Source organism: Candoia aspera, chromosome 4 (genome assembly GCF_035149785.1).
Source record: "Candoia aspera isolate rCanAsp1 chromosome 4, rCanAsp1.hap2, whole genome shotgun sequence".
NCBI classification, from domain to species: Eukaryota; Metazoa; Chordata; class Lepidosauria; order Squamata; family Boidae; genus Candoia; species Candoia aspera.
The window spans coordinates 110,800,257-110,822,091 of record NC_086156.1 but is presented as its reverse complement, the minus strand read 5'-3'; the positions used below and the strand labels follow the sequence as shown (position 1 = coordinate 110,822,091).

The window sequence follows — 21,835 nt, the reverse complement described above, 5'->3', positions numbered from 1 at the left end:
CTTGTCCTAGGCAGCAAGGAATATAAGATTCCCTTTTCCAAATGAACTTTGCTGGTGCAACATGATGTGTCCCTACATTCCGATTTACTTTTTCATCAGCTTTAGTCATCCATGTTTCCTGAATTCTTCTTCTGTCCTATATGATGCAAGCTTTCCAGCTGCATCCCCTGTTTCTTGTTACATCTGTGGGCTCATCTCAGTGTGATGTTCTTGGTGGAGACTTGACATTAAAATTACACTCCTAAACCATGATAGTTAGTTTGGATGGAAGTGTGGATTTGTGACATGTGTTTCAGGGGTCAAGAAAACTTCAGGTTTGCTACTTTGCCCCTAATAAAAACAGACCAGATATTTTTCCCAGATAAAATTTTAGGAGTCCCTAAATATATTCACCTTCTTAGCTTTAAAAAAAATCTCATTTTCTCTATTGAAGTTGAAACATTTGGAAACAAGCATTTCTTTGTATTTCTTTGTTTTTATTGAATTTGTAGGCTGCCCCATTCCAGATGAATATGAGTGGCTTTACAGAATTCAAACAACAATACAATAAAAAAAACAATATTCTATTGTAGTGGAGAAAATGGATTAGAGAATAAAAAGCAAGTTTCTATTATTCTTATTCATAGCAACTGATAACCAATGTCAATTTCTTTCCTTAAAAAGAGTAAAAAGACTTATACTATTGTATACGATCAAGCACTTGTCCTGGTTACTCTTGTTGGTTTAACATCAAAGTTTAGAGCATATTACTAATCAGAAGACAGTAAATACCTTAATATAATTCAGCACTGGGGAAAAGACACTGGTTATCAGAGATCTGCTGAATTGTTAAGAAGAGAGAGGGTCACCATCCCATTCATGTTCTTGGAGGCTATTTAAAGCAAGAGAAGGAATAACAGAAAAGCCCAGATTTTGGCACCAGTAGATGGACACAGTCACAACAGCAATGGGAACACTGTCAGAAGATCTGGAGGACCAAGTGGGGACACATCATCTTGCAGAAAATCTATCTGTGTGGTCACTAAGTGTCAAAACTGACTTGATGGCACATAATCCTCATCACCATCAAGCAATGAGCAGATACATAGATAGGGAGAGTCAAAGAAGTCAAGATGGTGACTTCCTTGGTCTTCCATCGGTCAGTTGCAGCCACTGGCTTGGCTTTTGGGACACCCCAGCAATGGATGTAAATGAGGGAGCCTTATGGAACAATGTAAAATCAGAGGCAGTGCTCCTGCAAAGAGGATCTAAACAAAACTAGCATATTTTACTTGATATGTATTGTTGGTGGCAGGTGAAGAATGGGGCAAAAGCTTCAAAGTGTCTGTTCAGTTTCCATTCTTCTTATGCATGGATCCCACCCTCCCTTTCTTCATGCAAATTTCATGAGCATATGCCTCTTGTGTAGCCAAGTAGAGATTTTTTTTCCTTCCTTATGCTGTTCAGCCATTGCTTGGGATTGTTCTTTAAGGACACCATGCTGTCCTTCTGGTCTCCTGGTCTTTTCATTCAGTTAGGCTTTCATGAATAAACCACAATATGACATAAGAGTATAGGGGAATTGAAAGCGTTTATTTTGCTCTCCAGTATGATTGGCCACTGTCCTTATTGCAAAGGTGGGGATCTTAGCAACCATTCTTCTGTGATATATCCTTCTTTGATCAATGGATCGTGACCTTATCACTAGTTTTGGGCTTGGTGGCCAGGAGATATCTTTCTTCCCTTAGCAGAAACTTGTGGCCAAATCATCCACCCCTTTTAATTCGAACGTGTTGTCTTCATTATGAGGAGGGGATAGAGATTAATTCCACTTTTTAAGTATACACACAAACACACACACACACACAATTTGCAAAAAGAAAAAAAGAAAAAACTCAGAAGGAAGAGTTTTCATTTCTTACAAATGATTCAGTTGATCATACATATATATCAAGAGAATATACAATATTTCTTGACATTGAAGTCACAGAAAAATGGGACATTATAGATATCAAGTAATATTTATTTATTTATTTATTTATTAGCCTGCCTTTATTATTTTTATAAACAACTCAAGGCGGTCAACATACCTCATACTCCTTCCTCCTCCTATTTTCCCCACAACAGCAACCCTGTGAAGTGAGTTGGGCTGAGAGAGAGCGACTGGCCCAAAGCCACCCAGCCGGCTTTCATGCCTAAGGCAGGACTAGAACTCTCATACCACGCCTGATTGGCTCTGGGGCTGAGAGGGAGGGACTGGCCCAAGGTCACCCAGCCGGCTTTCATGCCTAAGGCAGGACTAGAACTCTCATACCACGCCTGATTGGCTCTGGGGCTGAGAGGGAGGGACTGGCCCAAGGTCACCCAGCTGGCTTTCATGCCTAAGGCGGGACTAGAACTCTCATACCACGCCTGATTGGCTCTGGGGCTGAGAGAGAGGGACTGGCCCAAGGTCACCCAGCTGGCTTTCATGCCTAAGGCGGGACTAGAACTCTCATACCACGCCTGATTGGCTCTGGGGCTGAGAGGGAGGGACTGGCCCAAGGTCACCCAGCTGGCTTTCATGCCTAAGGCGGGACTAGAACTCTCATACCACGCCTGATTGGCTCTGGGGCTGAGAGAGAGGGACTGGCCCAAGGTCACCCAGCTGGCTTTCATGCCTAAGGCGGGACTAGAACTCTCATACCACGCCTGATTGGCTCTGGGGCTGAGAGGGAGGGACTGGCCCAAGGTCACCCAGCTGGCTTTCATGCCTAAGGCGGGACTAGAACTCTCATACCACGCCTGATTGGCTCTGGGGCTGAGAGAGAGGGACTGGCCCAAGGTCACCCAGCTGGCTTTCATGCCTAAGGCAGGACTAGAACTCTCATACCACGCCTGATTGGCTCTGGGGCTGAGAGGGAGGGACTGGCCCAAGGTCACCCAGCTGGCTTTCATGCCTAAGGCAGGACTAGAACTCACGGCCTCCTGGTTTCTAGCCCATTGCCTTAACCACTTAACCATTTCTAAACAGTTCTCCAGCTGAAACTGCTAGCCAGAGAATACTTGTTCAGTTTTAAAAAGAGAAGTACATTCTTGAGATGTTCGCATAACTGACAGAGAACAAGATATCATTTCTGAAAACCCTAAAAGCATGCAATGTCCGTTTTCTTTTCCTCCTCTTTGTCACCAGGTTACTGGAAAGGTTACTGGAAACATAACCAAGAAGAAAAACCAGTGAGTCTTCCAAAACAAAATTAACATAGATTTATATGAGGAAAAACGGTCTAGCCAAAAAGAAAACACTAATGGTACAAGACTGCATCAAACACTATAACAATTAACTGAATCTCTCAGCTTCTTCTTCCTAAAAACACACGGTGTGCATGAAGAAATATATTTTGATTTTTCAATAAGACCTGTGAGGTTTTTAAAGTGGAGTTGTTCAAGACTGTAAGCCACCCAGGGCCACTTGTTGAAATGGGTGGCTATAGAAATTAATTAAATAAATAAATAAATAAGTAAATAACAGACACTTTGGTAGACTTGAAGTTGATGCTGCAGGAGAAGTAAAAGTCCCTGCCAGAGAAGTATAGAAATAGGATGGGAGAGACACAAAAGAGATCAGTGATTTTAAGATAAGGACGATGTTACGCATCATCAGGAGAAAGCAGAAGTTTAACTTAAGCATTTAAGGAGAAAAAGTGGCAAGGCAAGAGAAAGATTTTGGCAGTCAAGTGCTGGATAAAAGAACTGTTCTGAAATAATTTACCTTGAAATCAGTGGGACCTTAACACATGATTAATTGGTCTCATTGATTATGATGGGGGCTGAACTCTCAATGTAACTTATTGTTCAAAAGTAATTATGCCCCATGGAATTTCAGGCAACAGTAATTGCCTTTTTCCTAAATTAGTAACGTTTTCGCAATACTGCGCGCTGGAATTTATTCGAAGGCTCAACAGCGCCCCTCTCACTACCTCTGGGGAATGATGACACAGCGTTCATGGAAGATGGAACATTTTAAAAATATGTGGAGAGAGAAGTGTCAAAGGGCTCCTACCTGGATGCCCCAGGATATATGACTCTGCCTAATGCTTTATTTCATATTCAGAATGCAGGAATCCATAATATCCTCAGAACAGAACTTCAAGGACTTCTAGGTGTGAAAGGAAAAGAAGACCTAATCCTAATTCCGTGGGGATCAAGATGACTTGGAAAGAATCGGGCTCACCTCAACCTTATATTCCACAATGCAAGGCTCCTTTTTTGGAACTACACCTTTGTTGGGGTGCTTGCAACTAAAGATCTCAACCATCACTTTGGAAAGAAATCTCGGTATCTCCCCCTGCATACCCTATCTGGGTGAAGATATTGTTGGTGCAACTCAAATGATATCGCTGTCTCTGAAAAGAAAGATCATCTGCTCTCTATACTTTATCCAGTAAATCTTCTGAAGGGGAACAGAACGGCATGCTATAAAGCTAAGGGTCAGGAAACAAAAAGTTCTAAAACCCATCCACAGTTTCCAGTTCTCTTCCAACGACAGCATTAGAAGTGAATGGCAGACCTAGCAACACAGTCAACTTACTTTACAATTTCACGCCAACAAGCATAGCTCTTTAGAAATGAAAAATGGATTGAATCGCTCTTTCCCCAAGACATTTACAATTGTGGAATAGGCCTGAGAAAATGCCAAAACATTCTACGTGCAATGCTATTTTCCATGTTGTGTTATGATCAGTGAGTCTTCTGCAGGCTCTGCGCTGTTTATATGAAGGTAAGGCAGATGATATCAGAACCAGGACCTCCATGATTTTCCACATGGCCATTTCAGAGCAGACATTTCTTGAACTTGCATATATATGCATAGGAGATGGAATATTGGAATTGCAGCCCATCCTTCACATCTTCATATCAGATTGTCCAATTTTCCATAGGCAGAATCATTGTGATTTCCACCACCCATGTAAAAGCATTTGCTTCAACCTTAAATCCATACTTTTGTTTTGTATCACATTGATGATTGAAGTAACAAGTTCCTGTCAGTTTGCTTGGAAATCATGTGCTTCTTCTTAAGTGGAAAAGTTGCAAACATTTTAAAATTGGTCTCTTGCTGGCAGTTCTTACCTCACTTGCTAGCTTGGGCCTACTTCCTTCCTTAAACACAACCTGCCAGTCTGGGATTGTTGGGGAAACTCCCATTTTTCTAACCATTGTTTATCACCCAAAGTCCAACCAGATTGGGGTGGGATTATAATTAATCGTAAATAAATGGGTGTTCCTGATTTGGAGCTCAGAGAGGAAAGACTGGATGCAAAGGCAGACCAACCAGGGGAAGAAATCCCTGCCAGATAATTCATGCTACAGTTACAAAAGTATGGTAACAGAATTTTGCCAAGCCTCTTTAAATATGAGAAAATAAATACTGAGAGCAATACTGAGAATTTATGCTTCTAATATTAGGATAGCTCCTTTTCCCCTCAAATTTCACAAAATTCTAGGCTTCAAAGAGTATTATACCTCCACAGTTCCAGGGTTGGTCTATAGGAATACACTCTTACAGTCCATTTATTTGTTGACTAGATTTGAGCTGTTAGGAAAAGCTATCTTTCTCTTTCCTAAATGTTATTTCTTTCTAGAACAACATCAACCCTGAAAATGAGTCTCAGATTTGGAGAGGCAGTGTTTTTCCCATTTATTTTTATGAGGAACTGAAAAAGATGCTGAAACTAATTAAAGGTATAAATAATCTGTAAAGCTAGAATTTTGATAAGAACAAATAAATAATATGTGCAAGGACGCTGCTGGGAACTGACATAATACCATTTCCACCCAACATACCCAGCAGTTTCCTTTTGACATGGAAATTAATCTATTACTCACAAGTGTTATATTTTTCAAAGACCCATGGAAATAACTGAAAGAAAGATAGTTCTCTCTGCCATGTTGGATGATGCTGAAGCTGATATTAATGATATGATACAGATTTCTGTGTCTGAAAGAAGATTGGGTTGGAACGCATTAAACCTCCCTCTTATACATAAAGGCAAACATTGCAGAATGGAAATGAGCTGCCAATTACCTTTCTCCACTGAGAACTAACTCCAAATGAAACTTCCCTCTTAGAATACCTCATTCCTCAAAGAGCTAAAGTGAGCATAAGAAAAGCAGGTACATGGAGTGCCCTAATCAAACAGCCCCAGACAATTTTGTCCTCTCTGGGTTCCCATATCCAGATCTAAAGTTACCCTTGCTTCTCTCCTTCTCACTCATGTTTATCCTGACTCTTTCTGGAAATTCTCTGATCATCTTGGCAGTCATCTCTGACCATCAATTGCACAAGCCAATGTACTGGTTCCTCTGCCATCTTTCCACCCTGGATATGGCCTTCTCCTCTGTGGTGGTTCCCACAATTATTGCAGGATTCAATTCTGGAGGGGAAATCATCTCTTTTTCTGGATGTGTGACTCAGATTTTTTTTTTGAACTTCCTTGGGTGTGCAGAAAGCCTCCTCTACACCTTGATGGCTTATGACCGCTTCTTGGCCATCTGTAAACCACTTCACTATGGCAACATCATGAGCAAGAGAGCTTGCCTCATCCTCTCCTTGGGTACCATCATTGGGGGCTGCCTCAACTCCACATTTCAGACATCCTTCACCTTTCACTTGCCTTATGGACAGAGAAACTATATTGATTATGTCTTCTGTGATATTCCTGCCATTTTGAAGCTGGCTTGTGCTGATACAAAACTTAATGAGTTGATGATCTTCATTGATGTTGGCCTTGTAGCAATGACTTGCTTTCTCCTTATCCTAGCATCTTATGCTTACATCATCACAGCTATTTTGAGGATTAACAGCAGTGAGGGACGGCACAGAGCTTTCTCAACTTGCTCTGCCCATGTAACTGTGGTAGTAATATACTACCTCCCTCTGTTTTATCGTTATATGCGGCCAGCATCTCAGGGCTCCATGGATGGTGTGGTGAGCATTTTCTACACTACAATCACCCCTTTGTTGAACCCCGTGATATACACACTTAGGAACAAGGAGATGAAAACTGCTCTGGTGAAACTATGGAGTGGGAATCTAGAGTAGGCAGCAGGAAGTATGTCAAATAAAAAAAAACATAAAACATTTTATATTTTTTAAAAATAAACATGATCAACAGTCATGTTTATTTCACCTTTTCAATGTGGAAGTCTCCTGTTTTATGGTCCTTTCTAATTTTGGGGGAACAATGTTAAAAATTGATGGAGCTAGTCTAATTTATAGAAAAAGGAAAAAGGCTTGTTTAAAAAATGGAGAGAAATCGTTTCCTTCAGATGACATAGGCTGCTGTGTAATCACTTCTTTCTTAATTTAGGGACCGATATTTTGTTTAGAAGGGGAAAGAGAAGAGGAATCACAAGTTGGTCTAAGGGTCCTGCTACTTGTATGTGTTTACAAGAGAAAGATTCCAAAGATTCTCCTGGAGAATTCTCACATTGAAGGGAATCCATTGAGGGAATTGGAGAAAGTCTGAGGTTTATGTCACAGAGCCACAGGGAGTTCCTGAGTTCCTCTCCTGGAGAATCCTGACCCATCCAGATCTTGATTTCTGATGCTCACAATGTTCTCAGCCCAGCTGCCTGGGTAAGTTCTGCTCTCTTGGACACAGAGATGGACAGATTCCAGGAACTTCTCTTCTCCAAAACTGTCTCTTTAGGAGACATGATCCCTCAACCCCTTTCCTGACAGCTGGATGTGTTCTACTACTTCCTACAAGACCTGATTCCAAAGAGATCTCAAAGGAGGCAAATGTAGCAAAAATAAATAAATAAATTGAGCCTTAGTGGAAGCTATTACAGAGTTCATATGAATTTACCACTCAGAAATGGTTTTAATTTCTCTCCTAAACATCTCTGAGTGTGTCCCTTCCTCAGTGAGCGATTCTTTCAATCAGTTATATGGTGGGTTGTGTTCTACGTTGAATAACCTTTATTCTTTTGTTAGCGGATTCATTAAAACACAAGAAATGTCAGATTTCTAGATTTGGAGATATTTTGAGTGTCCTTTTTCTGTAAATACTGTAGAAACATTGACAATAAAACCATTATGTCAGTTACGATATTCTAGCAAATGGCATGAGCATAGGCTTCATCTGTTGCAAAGTTGAGATTTTTTGTCCTTCCTTGAGTTGATTGATCTTCAAGCACACCATGCTCCTCTTCTGGTCTCTTTGTAGGTGACATGAGATTACCTTTTCATGTAATTACATTTTCATGAATAAACCAGAAATGAAGTAATATTATTGGGGAATTGAATGTATTTGCTTTCATGAATGGCTACTGGCCTTATTGCAAATTAAGGGGCCCTAACCTCCAGTTTTCTGTGATATGTCCTTCCTTGGTCAGGGGATCATGACCTCACCACTAGTTTTGGGACTGGAGGCCTGGAAATACCATAAAATTATAGCTAAATCATTCACTCTCTTTAATTCCAACTTGTCTTCATTTGAGGGAGGGAGTGAAAGGAGAAAAGAAGTTAGAGTTGTTTAAAAAAAACTATTTCCAAAAAAGGAAAAGAAGAAAAATACTAATGGAAGAATTTGAATGAATTCTCATTACTCATAAACTATTCACTTATTGTCCTTAATGTTCTGACTTTATACAAGATTTCTTGACAATGAAATCCTTGGGGGGGGGAACAGAAAACAATACCTACCAACTGAAATAAAGATAGCAAATTTCTAATTAATCCTCTAGCTGAGACTCCTACCAAGGAAATGCTCATTCAGATATTTAAAAAAGGTAAGTTGTTGAGCTCTTTGCATAAATCATGAAGAACAGGGGTCCTTACCCATTATGTTATCATTGTTTGCAAGTATAAATGCATGTCATTTCCATTTCCTTTGTCCTTTTGTTTCTACTGGAAACATAACCATCAAAGAAAAAGTAGTCAGTCTTCCAAATCAAAATTAGCATAGATTCATAGAATCAAATGAGAAATAATCTGTAGCCCAAAAAGGAACACTATAGTAAAAGGCTACATTAGAGGCACTAGAGGTACATTTTTAGTACTGGATACTCAGCAATTAACTGAAGTCCCCCAGGTTCTTCCAAAAAGCACTCATAGATGTCTGTTATGCACAAAATAAGAAGATTTGTTTTATCAATATGACCTGAGACAATGCAGGGGTTGTTTAAAAAAATCAGACACTTCGATAGGCTTGGAATGCAATGCAACAGGAAGACATAAAGGTTTCTCCTAGAGATGTACAGAAATAGATCAGGAGATCAGGATGAAAACAAAAGAAAAACAATCCTAGATTTTAAGGGGTAAAAGAATGCTATGTGGAGTGGGGTAAAAGCTTTAAAGGATCTCTTCAGTTTCCATTCTTCGCATGCATGTCTCCCGCCCTCCCTTTCTTCATGCACATTTCATGAGCATCTGCTTCTTGTGTATCCAAGTGGACATTTTGTTCCTTCCTTCAACTCATCAACTCTCTCTTGAGACTGTTTTCAAGCACTCCATGATGCCCTGCTGGTTACCTTCTAGATGCAATGTGAGATAATCTTTCAATTTAATTAAGTTGTCATAAATTAACTGCAAGATAGAGCTGAAGAATAGAGGACTGAAATCGCTCATTTTGCTCTCCAGTAAAATTGGCTCCTGACCTCATTGGGAAGGCAAGGATCCCAGCAACAAAACTCCTGTGCTCCATCCTTTATTGGTCAATGGATCCTCGCCTTTGGGCCTGGTGACCAGGAGGAACCTTTCTTCTCTTACCATAAACCTGTGGCAAAATCATTCATTCCCTTTCATTCCAGCTTGTTGTCTTCATTTTGGGAGGGAGATGGAGGGGGGAAAGAAAATAGATTTTTTTTAATGTATTATTTCCAAGAAGGAAAATAAAAACAAGAAAAATACAGACAGGAGAGTTTGCAAAGATAGTCATCAGTCACATGTTGTTCAGTTAATTGTACACATATAAGCTGACATTGTACAAGGTTTCTTAACATTGAAATCTCAGGAGAAATCAGAAATAATGCATACCAAGTGGTATAAGTAGGACAAATTTCTAAATATTCCTCTAGTTGAGATTTCTAGGAAGAGAACGCTCCTTCAGATATAAAGGGAAAGGTGAGTGGTTGAGTATACCTGATGGAAACTGTGGGCCAGGTGGTAGTATCATCTTTTCCAACAATAAAGGCAAAAAATACCTAAGTGGAAACACAACCACTTAGAAAACACAGAGTGCCTTTCAAATCAAAATTAACACAGAAACATAAAATCAAACGAGAAATATTTTCTTGCGAAAAAGGAAACACTGTGGTATTAGACCACATCATATGCCCGAGTATTTAGTATTGCACACCCAACATTTGATTGAATCCCTCAACTTCTTCCTAAAAACCCACATACATCTCTAACATACATGAAATAAAAAGGTATGTTTTATCAGTATGACCTGTGACATCCCGAGGTAGAGTCATTAAAAAATCAGACACTTTGATAGACTTGAAAGGTAACATGCCAGGACAAGAAAAAGTCTCTGCCAGAGAAGTATAGAAATAAATCAGGAAAGAGGCGAGAAAGATCATGAAGCTCAAGGTAAGCACAAAATTACATTTGATCAAGGGGAAAGCAGGAATTCACCCTACACATCTCAGGAGAAGAAATACATAATCCTAATGGTAAGACAGGAGAATGACATTGGCAGTCAGGTCTGAGGTAAGAGAATTGTTCCGATTTAGTTCCCACTGGAAACACTGAGATCTTAATGCATGGCTAATTGATCTCTTTGCTTATTATGCATCCAAACTTTTCAAGCTTACCTACCTATTGTTTAAAAGTATTGGCCCCCAGTGGAATTTCTGGCAATGGTAATTGGCTTTCTCCCAGATCATCAATACTTTAAAGTAGCACTCCCTGGAATTTGATGGATGGCTCAACAGTGCTCCTCTCACTATCACTGGGGTATGAAGACAGAGCATTCATGGAAGATATTTAAAAGATGGGGAGGAAAAAGTGCTCCTCCTGGGTGAACCAGGATGCATCATTCTGCCTGATTCTTCATTTCCTATTGAGAGTGCTGATCTTTCAGGAGTCCGTAATATGCTTGGAATGAACTCAAAGGACTTCTGGATGTGAAAAGGAAAGAAACCTCACCATAAGTAAGAAGAAATCAAGGTGGCTCAGAATATGCTACAAACTTACAACATATAAACTTACAACGAGCTTCTATCTCATAATAGTTGACTACTTTTTTGGAATTGCAACACTTTTTTTGATTGCCTTGCAACTAATTATCCCAGTCATCATTCTGGAATGCAATCTTAAGATCCCTCTTTGCGTATTCAGTCTGGTGAAGATATCTTTGGCACAACCCAAGTAACATTGCAGCCTCTGGGAAGAAAGGTAATCTGCTGTCCATAAATTTCCCAAGATCAACTGAATGGCAAGTTATAAAGCTAAAAATCAGAAAGCAAATCATTTAAATATCCAGCAATTACTTCCATCGGCGCTTCCTGCAATAGCATTAGCAATCAACGGCAGTCTGAGCAACGATATCATTTTGCCACCTGCAATCCATTTTACACAAGCTACCATAGTTCAGGGGGAATTCAGTGACTTCTTCCCCAAAATGTGCACAGTGTTGGAATTGGTCACTGAAGAGGCAAAATATGCCCCCCACCCACCCAAAAAAACACTGAGTGAATGCAACAGTCTTTTTAGTGTTGTGTTATCATTGACGATTGATGATTTATTGTTATGATTTATCATTGTTATGGCTGAATATTGTTTATTCAGGTCTCCTGCAGACTGTATCTAGCTGAAAAGGGCAACATTATGCTAAAGCAAATGACATAGATGTCAGAATCTCTGTGGTTTCCCACCTAGTGATTTGGGGGGAAATACTTCTTGAACTTATATATATTCTAGAGTGCTACTGAGGACTCACTTAATAACAATTCCACCTCAAGGGACTTACCCAGTACCTTCCTTTTGACTGTTGACTATTTTGACAGATAACAGATAAATATGAAATAAATGAAAAAAAGATAGATTTTCCCCCACTATATTGAATATGTAGGAGTAGGAACTAACTCCAAGCAAAGTGCCCCTTAGAATAGCTCATCACTCAAGGACTTGGGTACATATAAGAGGAACTGATACATGGAGTGTCCAAATCAAACAGCCCCAAATGAGTTTGTCCTCGCAGGGTTTCCATATCCACAAGGGTTCAAGCTGCCCGTTCTTCTCTTCTTCTCAGTCATGTTTGCACTCACCCTTTCTGGAAATTCTCTGATCATCTTAGTGGTAATCTCTAACCTTCAACTGCACAAGCCCATGTACTGGTTCCTGTGTTATCTCTCCATCCTGGATATGGCCTTCTCAGCTGTGGTTGTACCCAAAGTTATTGCTGGATTCATCTTCCGGGGAAAGGTCATTCCCTTTGCTGGGTGTGTAATGCAGGTATTCTTTCTGAACTCTGTTGGATGTGCAGAATCTTTTCTTTACACCGTGATGGCCTATGACCGCTTCTTGGCCATCTGTAAACCACTCCACTATGGCAACATCATGAGCTGGAAAGCCTGCCTCAGCCTCTCCTTGGGTACCATCATTGGTGGTTGCATGAACTCCGCATTTCTGACATCTCTCACCTTTCATTTGCCTTATGGAGAGAGCAACTATATTGACTATATCTTCTGTGACGTTCCATCCATCCTGAAGCTGGCTTGTGTTGACATAAGATTTAGTGAATTGATGAGCGCCGTTGACGTGGGCTTTATAGCGATGACCTGCTTTCTCCTTATCCTAGCATCTTATGCTTATATCATCTCAGCCATTTTGAAGATTAGTAGCAGCGAGGGACGGCACAGAGCCTTCTCAACTTGCAGTGCCCATCTTACTGTGGTAGTAATATACTACCTCCCTCTGTTTTATCGTTATATGCGGCCAGCATCTCAGGACTCCATGGATGGTGTGGTGAGCATGTTCTACACCACAATCACCCCTTTGTTGAACCCAGTGATATACACACTTAGGAACAAGGAGATGAAAACTGCACTGGTGAAACTATGGAGTGGGAATCCAGAGTAGACAGCAGGAAGTATGTTAAACATAAAAAAACATAAAACATCTGTTGCGAAGTTGAGATTTTTTGTCCTTCCTTGAGTTGATTGTTCTTCAAGCACACCATGTTCCTCTTCTGGTCTCTTTGTAGGTGACATGAGATTACCTTTTCATGTAATTACATTTTCATGAATAAACCAGAAATGAAGTAATATTATTGGGGAATTGAACGTATTTGCTTTCATGAATGGCTACTGGCCTTATTGCAAATTAAGGGGTCCTAACCCCCAGTTTTCTGTGACATGTCCTTCCTTGGTCAAGGGATCATGACCTCTTCACTAGTTTTGGGGCTGGAGGCCTGGAAGTACCATAAAATTATAGCTAAATCATTCACTCCCTTTAATTCCAACTTGTCTTCGTTTGAGGGAGGGAGTGAAAGGAGAAAAGAAGTTAGAGTTCTTTAAAAAAAACGATTTCCAAAAAAGGAAAAGAAGAAAAATACCAACAGAAGATTTTGAATGAATTCTCATTACTCATAAACTCTTCACTTAATTGTACTTATATGTTCTGACATTATACAAGATTTCTTGACAATGATATCCTGGGGGGAAAAATGGGAAACAATACATAGCAATTAATATAAAGATAGCAAATTTCTAATTAATCCTCTAGCTGAGACTCCTACCAAGGAAATGATTGTTCAGATATTTTAAAAAGGTATGTTTTTAAGCTTTGTGCATAAATCATGAAGAACAGGGGTCCTTACCAATTATGCTATAATTTTTTGCAAGTATAGTAAAGGTAAAGGTTTCCCTTGACGTAAAGTCCAGTCGTGTCCGACTCTAGGGGGCGGTGCTGATCTCCGTTTCTAAGCCTTAGAGCCGGCATTGTCCATAGACATTTTCCGGGTCATGTGGCCAGCATGACGACACGGAACGCCGTTACCTTCCCACCAAAGCGGTACCTATTGATCTACTCACATTTGCATGTTTTCGAACTGCTAGGTGAGCAGGAGCTGGGACTAGCAACGGGAGCTCACCCCACCGCGCAGTTTCGAACCGCCGATCTTCCGATCGGCAGCTCAGCGATTTAACCCGCAGCGCCACTGTGTCCCTTTTTGCAAGTATAAATGGTATTAATGTATTTAATTTAATTTCCTGCAGCCAGGAAATCAGAAGATGTTAATTCTTGGGAGGAGAGCAATGACCAATCTCAATAAAATAGTTAAGAGCAGAGACATCACACTGACAACAAAGGTCCGCATAGTTAAAGCAATGGTGCTCCCCTTAGTAACATATGGCTGCGAGAGCTGGACCATAAGGAAGGCTGAGCGAAGGAGGATCGATGCTTTGGAACTGTGGTGTTGGAGGAAAATTCTGAGAGTGCCTTGGGCTGCCAGAATATCAAACCAGTCCATCCTCCAGGAAATAAAGCCAGACTGCTCACTTGAGGGAATGGTATTAAAGGCAAAACTGAAATCCTTTGGCCACATAATGAGAAGACAGGACACCCTGGAGAAGATGCTGATGCTTGGGAGAGTGGAGGGCCAAAGGAAGAGGGGCCGACCAAGGGCAAGTGGATAGATGATATTCTAGAGGTGATGGACCCGTCCCTGCGGGAGCTGGGGGTGTTGACGACCAACAGGAAGCTCTGGCATGGGCTGGTCCATGAAGTCACGAAGAGTCGGAAGCGACTGAATGAATAAACAACAAAAAATGTATTTAATGGTATATTAAGGTATAAATGTATTAAGGTAATTAAAATGTTAAGTTTGATCAAGGGGAAAACAGAAATTCACCCTACGCATTTCAGGAGAAGAAATACATAATCCTAATGGTAAGGCAGGAGAATGACTTTGGCAGGCTGGTCTGGAGTAAAAGAATTGTTCCGATTTAGTTCCCATTGGAAGCACAGATCTTAATGCATGACTAATTGATCTCTTTGATTATTATGCATCCAAACTTTTCAAGCTTACCTACCTATTGTTTAAAAGTAATTGGCCCCCAGTGGAATTTCTGGCAATGGTAATTGGCTTCCTCCCAGATCATCAATACTTTAAAGTAGCACTCCCTGGAATTTGATGGAAGGCTCAACAGTGCTCCTCTCACTATCACTGGGGTATGAAGACAGAGCATTCATGGAAGATATTTAAAAGATGGGGAGGAAAAAGTGCTCCTCCTGGGTGAACCAGGATGCATCATTCTGCCTGATTCTTCATTTCCTATTGAGAGTGCTGATCTTTCAGGAGTCCGTAATATGCTTGGAATGAACTCAAAGGACTTCTGGATGTGAAAAGGAAAGAAACCTCACCATAAGTAAGAAGAAATCAAGGTGACTCAGAATATGCTACAAACTTACAACATATAAACTTACAACGAGCTTCTATCTCATAATAGTTGACTACTTTTTTGGAATTGCAACACTTTTTTTGATTGCCTTGCAACTAATTATCCCAGTCATCATTCTGGAATGCAATCTTAAGATCCCTCTTTGCGTATTCAGTCTGGTGAAGATGTCTTTGGCACAACCCAAGTAACATTGCAGCCTCTGGGAAGAAAGGTAATCTGCTGTCCATAAATTTCCCAAGATCAACTGAATGGCAAGTTATAAAGCTAAAAATCAGAAAGCAAATCATTTAAATATCCAGCAATTACTTCCATCGGCGCTTCCTGCAATAGCATTAGCAATCAACGGCAGTCTGAGCAACGATATCATTTTGCCACCTGCAATCCATTTTACACAAGCTACCATAGTTCAGGGGGAATTCAGTGACTTCTTCCCCAAAATGTGCACAGTGTTGGAATTGGTCACTGAAGAGGCAAAATATGCCCCCCACCCACCCAAAAAAACACTGAGTGAATGCAACAGTCTTTTTAGTGTTGTGTTATCATTGACGATTGATGATTTATTGTTATGATTTATCATTGTTATGGCTGAATATTGTTTATTCAGGTCTCCTGCAGACTGTATCTAGCTGAAAAGGGCAACATTATGCTAAAGCAAATGACATAGATGTCAGAATCTCTGTGGTTTCCCACCTAGTGATTTGGGGGGAAATACTTCTTGAACTTATATATATTCTAGAGTGCTACTGAGGACTCACTTAATAACAATTCCACCTCAAGGGACTTACCCAGTACCTTCCTTTTGACTGTTGACTATTTTGACAGATAACAGATAAATATGAAATAAATGAAAAAAAGATAGATTTTCCCCCACTATATTGAATATGTAGGAGTAGGAACTAACTCCAAGCAAAGTGCCCCTTAGAATAGCTCATCACTCAAGGACTTGGGTACATATAAGAGGAACTGATACATGGAGTGTCCAAATCAAACAGCCCCAAATGAGTTTGTCCTCGCAGGGTTTCCATATCCACAAGGGTTCAAGCTGCCCGTTCTTCTCTTCTTCTCAGTCATGTTTGCACTCACCCTTTCTGGAAATTCTCTGATCATCTTAGTGGTAATCTCTAACCTTCAACTGCACAAGCCCATGTACTGGTTCCTGTGTTATCTCTCCATCCTGGATATGGCCTTCTCAGCTGTGGTTGTACCCAAAGTTATTGCTGGATTCATCTTCCGGGGAAAGGTCATTCCCTTTGCTGGGTGTGTAATGCAGGTATTCTTTCTGAACTCTGTTGGATGTGCAGAATCTTTTCTTTACACCGTGATGGCCTATGACCGCTTCTTGGCCATCTGTAAACCACTCCACTATGGCAACATCATGAGCTGGAAAGCCTGCCTCAGCCTCTCCTTGGGTACCATCATTGGTGGTTGCATGAACTCCGCATTTCTGACATCTCTCACCTTTCATTTGCCTTATGGAGAGAGCAACTATATTGACTATATCTTCTGTGACGTTCCATCCATCCTGAAGCTGGCTTGTGTTGACATAAGATTTAGTGAATTGATGAGCGCCGTTGACGTGGGCTTTATAGCGATGACCTGCTTTCTCCTTATCCTAGCATCTTATGCTTATATCATCTCAGCCATTTTGAAGATTAGTAGCAGCGAGGGACGGCACAGAGCCTTCTCAACTTGCAGTGCCCATCTTACTGTGGTAGTAATATACTACCTCCCTCTGTTTTATCGTTATATGCGGCCAGCATCTCAGGACTCCATGGATGGTGTGGTGAGCATGTTCTACACCACAATCACCCCTTTGTTGAACCCAGTGATATACACACTTAGGAACAAGGAGATGAAAACTGCACTGGTGAAACTATGGAGTGGGAATCCAGAGTAGACAGCAGGAAGTATGTTAAACATAAAAAAACATAAAACATCTGTTGCGAAGTTGAGATTTTTTGTCCTTCCTTGAGTTGATTGTTCTTCAAGCACACCATGTTCCTCTTCTGGTCTCTTTGTAGGTGACATGAGATTACCTTTTCATGTAATTACATTTTCATGAATAAACCAGAAATGAAGTAATATTATTGGGGAATTGAACGTATTTGCTTTCATGAATGGCTACTGGCCTTATTGCAAATTAAGGGGTCCTAACCCCCAGTTTTCTGTGACATGTCCTTCCTTGGTCAAGGGATCATGACCTCTTCACTAGTTTTGGGGCTGGAGGCCTGGAAGTACCATAAAATTATAGCTAAATCATTCACTCCCTTTAATTCCAACTTGTCTTCGTTTGAGGGAGGGAGTGAAAGGAGAAAAGAAGTTAGAGTTCTTTAAAAAAAACGATTTCCAAAAAAGGAAAAGAAGAAAAATACCAACAGAAGATTTTGAATGAATTCTCATTACTCATAAACTCTTCACTTAATTGTACTTATATGTTCTGACATTATACAAGATTTCTTGACAATGATATCCTGGGGGGAAAAATGGGAAACAATACATAGCAATTAATATAAAGATAGCAAATTTCTAATTAATCCTCTAGCTGAGACTCCTACCAAGGAAATGATTGTTCAGATATTTTAAAAAGGTATGTTTTTAAGCTTTGTGCATAAATCATGAAGAACAGGGGTCCTTACCAATTATGCTATAATTTTTTGCAAGTATAGTAAAGGTAAAGGTTTCCCTTGACGTAAAGTCCAGTCGTGTCCGACTCTAGGGGGCGGTGCTGATCTCCGTTTCTAAGCCTTAGAGCCGGCATTGTCCATAGACATTTTCCGGGTCATGTGGCCAGCATGACGACACGGAACGCCGTTACCTTCCCACCAAAGCGGTACCTATTGATCTACTCACATTTGCATGTTTTCGAACTGCTAGGTGAGCAGGAGCTGGGACTAGCAACGGGAGCTCGCTCCACCGTGCAGTTTCGATCCGCCGATCTTCCGATCGGCAGCTCAGCGATTTAACCCGCAGCGCCACTGTGTCCCTTTTTGCAAGTATAAATGGTATTAATGTATTTAATTTAATTTCCTGCAGCCAGGTAATCAGAAGATGTTAATTCTTGGGAGGAGAGCAATGACCAATCTCAATAAAATAGTTAAGAGCAGAGACATCACACTGACAACAAAGGTCCGCATAGTTAAAGCAATGGTGTTCCCCGTAGTAACATATGGCTGCGAGAGCTGGACCGTCAGGAAGGCTGAGAGAAGGAAGATCGATGCTTTTGAACTGTGGTGTTGGAGGAAAATTCTGAGAGTGCCTTGGACTGCAAGAAGATCAAACCAGTCCATCCTCCAGGAAATAAAGCCAGACTGCTCACTTGAGGGAATGGTATTAAAGGCAAAACTGAAATCCTTTGGCCACATAATGAGAAGACAGGACACCCTGGAGAAGATGCTGATGCTTGGGAGAGTGGAGGGCCAAAGGAAGAGGGGCCGACCAAGGGCAAGTGGATAGATGATATTCTAGAGGTGATGGACTCGTCCCTGGGGGAGCTGGGGGTGTTGACGACCGACAGGAAGCTCTGGCGTGGGCTGGTCCATGAAGTCACGAAGAGTCGGAAGCGACTGAATGAATAAACAACAAAAAATGTATTTAATGGTATATTAAGGTATAAATGTATTAAGGTAATTAAAATGTTAAGTTTGATCAAGGGGAAAACAGAAATTCACCCTACGCATTTCAGGAGAAGAAATACATCATCCTAATGGTAAGGCAGGAGAATGACTTTGGCAGGCTGGTCTGGAGTAAAAGAATTGTTCCGATTTAGTTCCCATTGGAAGCACAGATCTTAATGCATGACTAATTGATCTCTTTGATTATTATGCATCCAAACTTTTCAAGCTTACCTACCTATTGTTTAAAAGTAATTGGCCCCCAGTGGAATTTCTGGCAATGGTAATTGGCTTCCTCCCAGATCATCAATACTTTAAAGTAGCACTCCCTGGAATTTGATGGAAGGCTCAACAGTGCTCCTCTCACTATCACTGGGGTATGAAGACAGAGCATTCATGGAAGATATTTAAAAGATGGGGAGGAAAAAGTGCTCCTCCTGGGTGAACCAGGATGCATCATTCTGCCTGATTCTTCATTTCCTATTGAGAGTGCTGATCTTTCAGGAGTCCGTAATATGCTTGGAATGAACTCAAAGGACTTCTGGATGTGAAAAGGAAAGAAACCTCACCATAAGTAAGAAGAAATCAAGGTGACTCAGAATATGCTACAAACTTACAACATATAAACTTACAACGAGCTTCTATCTCATAATAGTTGACTACTTTTTTGGAATTGCAACACTTTTTTTGATTGCCTTGCAACTAATTATCCCAGTCATCATTCTGGAATGCAATCTTAAGATCCCTCTTTGCGTATTCAGTCTGGTGAAGATGTCTTTGGCACAACCCAAGTAACATTGCAGCCTCTGGGAAGAAAGGTAATCTGCTGTCCATAAATTTCCCAAGATCAACTGAATGGCAAGTTATAAAGCTAAAAATCAGAAAGCAAATCATTTAAATATCCAGCAATTACTTCCATCGGCGCTTCCTGCAATAGCATTAGCAATCAACGGCAGTCTGAGCAACGATATCATTTTGCCACCTGCAATCCATTTTACACAAGCTACCATAGTTCAGGGGGAATTCAGTGACTTCTTCCCCAAAATGTGCACAGTGTTGGAATTGGTCACTGAAGAGGCAAAATATGCCCCCCACCCACCCAAAAAAACACTGAGTGAATGCAACAGTCTTTTTAGTGTTGTGTTATCATTGACGATTGATGATTTATTGTTATGATTTATCATTGTTATGGCTGAATATTGTTTATTCAGGTCTCCTGCAGACTGTATCTAGCTGAAAAGGGCAACATTATGCTAAAGCAAATGACATAGATGTCAGAATCTCTGTGGTTTCCCACCTAGTGATTTGGGGGGAAATACTTCTTGAACTTATATATATTCTAGAGTGCTACTGAGGACTCACTTAATAACAATTCCACCTCAAGGGACTTACCCAGTACCTTCCTTTTGACTGTTGACTATTTTGACAGATAACAGATAAATATGAAATAAATGAAAAAAAGATAGATTTTCCCCCACTATATTGAATATGTAGGAGTAGGAACTAACTCCAAGCAAAGTGCCCCTTAGAATAGCTCATCACTCAAGGACTTGGGTACATATAAGAGGAACTGATACATGGAGTGTCCAAATCAAACAGCCCCAAATGAGTTTGTCCTCGCAGGGTTTCCATATCCACAAGGGTTCAAGCTGCCCGTTCTTCTCTTCTTCTCAGTCATGTTTGCACTCACCCTTTCTGGAAATTCTCTGATCATCTTAGTGGTAATCTCTAACCTTCAACTGCACAAGCCCATGTACTGGTTCCTGTGTTATCTCTCCATCCTGGATATGGCCTTCTCAGCTGTGGTTGTACCCAAAGTTATTGCTGGATTCATCTTCCGGGGAAAGGTCATTCCCTTTGCTGGGTGTGTAATGCAGGTATTCTTTCTGAACTCTGTTGGATGTGCAGAATCTTTTCTTTACACCGTGATGGCCTATGACCGCTTCTTGGCCATCTGTAAACCACTCCACTATGGCAACATCATGAGCTGGAAAGCCTGCCTCAGCCTCTCCTTGGGTACCATCATTGGTGGTTGCATGAACTCCGCATTTCTGACATCTCTCACCTTTCATTTGCCTTATGGAGAGAGCAACTATATTGACTATATCTTCTGTGACGTTCCATCCATCCTGAAGCTGGCTTGTGTTGACATAAGATTTAGTGAATTGATGAGCGCCGTTGACGTGGGCTTTATAGCGATGACCTGCTTTCTCCTTATCCTAGCATCTTATGCTTATATCATCTCAGCCATTTTGAAGATTAGTAGCAGCGAGGGACGGCACAGAGCCTTCTCAACTTGCAGTGCCCATCTTACTGTGGTAGTAATATACTACCTCCCTCTGTTTTATCGTTATATGCGGCCAGCATCTCAGGACTCCATGGATGGTGTGGTGAGCATGTTCTACACCACAATCACCCCTTTGTTGAACCCAGTGATATACACACTTAGGAACAAGGAGATGAAAACTGCACTGGTGAAACTATGGAGTGGGAATCCAGAGTAGACAGCAGGAAGTATGTTAAACATAAAAAAACATAAAACATCTGTTGCGAAGTTGAGATTTTTTGTCCTTCCTTGAGTTGATTGTTCTTCAAGCACACCATGTTCCTCTTCTGGTCTCTTTGTAGGTGACATGAGATTACCTTTTCATGTAATTACATTTTCATGAATAAACCAGAAATGAAGTAATATTATTGGGGAATTGAACATATTTGCTTTCATGAATGGCTACTGGCCTTATTGCAAATTAAGGGGTCCTAACCCCCAGTTTTCTGTGACATGTCCTTCCTTGGTCAAGGGATCATGACCTCTTCACTAGTTTTGGGGCTGGAGGCCTGGAAGTACCATAAAA

At 40.8% G+C, this 21,835-nt stretch overlaps 4 protein-coding genes across 4 annotated transcripts; all 4 read left to right on the top strand.

Annotated features, from left to right (window-relative positions):
- The first annotated feature begins 1,112 nt into the window (after window positions 1-1,112).
- On the top strand, window positions 1,113-7,060 carry LOC134497069 (olfactory receptor 10G6-like). The gene is made up of 2 exons (XM_063302785.1): window positions 1,113-1,138; window positions 6,133-7,060. Exons 1-2 carry the CDS (start codon window positions 1,113-1,115, stop codon window positions 7,058-7,060), a joined length of 954 nt encoding a protein of 317 aa, XP_063158855.1.
- A 5,064-nt stretch (window positions 7,061-12,124) lies between these two features.
- On the top strand, window positions 12,125-13,051 carry LOC134497068 (olfactory receptor 10G6-like). Its single transcript, XM_063302784.1, has one exon. It carries the CDS (start codon window positions 12,125-12,127, stop codon window positions 13,049-13,051), a length of 927 nt encoding a protein of 308 aa, XP_063158854.1.
- A 3,291-nt stretch (window positions 13,052-16,342) lies between these two features.
- LOC134497067 (olfactory receptor 10G6-like) lies at window positions 16,343-17,269 on the top strand. Its single transcript, XM_063302783.1, has one exon. It carries the CDS (start codon window positions 16,343-16,345, stop codon window positions 17,267-17,269), a length of 927 nt encoding a protein of 308 aa, XP_063158853.1.
- Window positions 17,270-20,560: 3,291 nt separating this feature from the next.
- Window positions 20,561-21,487, top strand: LOC134497066 (olfactory receptor 10G6-like). The gene has a single exon (XM_063302782.1). The coding sequence runs from the start codon at window positions 20,561-20,563 to the stop codon at window positions 21,485-21,487; it is 927 nt and encodes a 308-aa protein (XP_063158852.1).
- The last annotated feature ends 348 nt before the right edge of the window (window positions 21,488-21,835 follow it).

Excerpts from the sequence above, each read along its gene's own strand:
- LOC134497067 (XM_063302783.1), top strand. The coding sequence starts at position 16,343 with ATGGAGTGTCCAAATCAAACAGCCCCAAATGAGTTTGTCCTCGCAGGG.
- LOC134497069 (XM_063302785.1), top strand. The coding sequence starts at position 1,113 with ATGGTGACTTCCTTGGTCTTCCATCG. Across the intron at positions 1,139-6,132 it reads ACTTCCTTGGTCTTCCATCG|GTACATGGAGTGCCCTAATC; the intron begins GTCAGTTGCAGC and ends TAAGAAAAGCAG.
- LOC134497068 (XM_063302784.1), top strand. The coding sequence starts at position 12,125 with ATGGAGTGTCCAAATCAAACAGCCCCAAATGAGTTTGTCCTCGCAGGG.
- LOC134497066 (XM_063302782.1), top strand. The coding sequence starts at position 20,561 with ATGGAGTGTCCAAATCAAACAGCCCCAAATGAGTTTGTCCTCGCAGGG.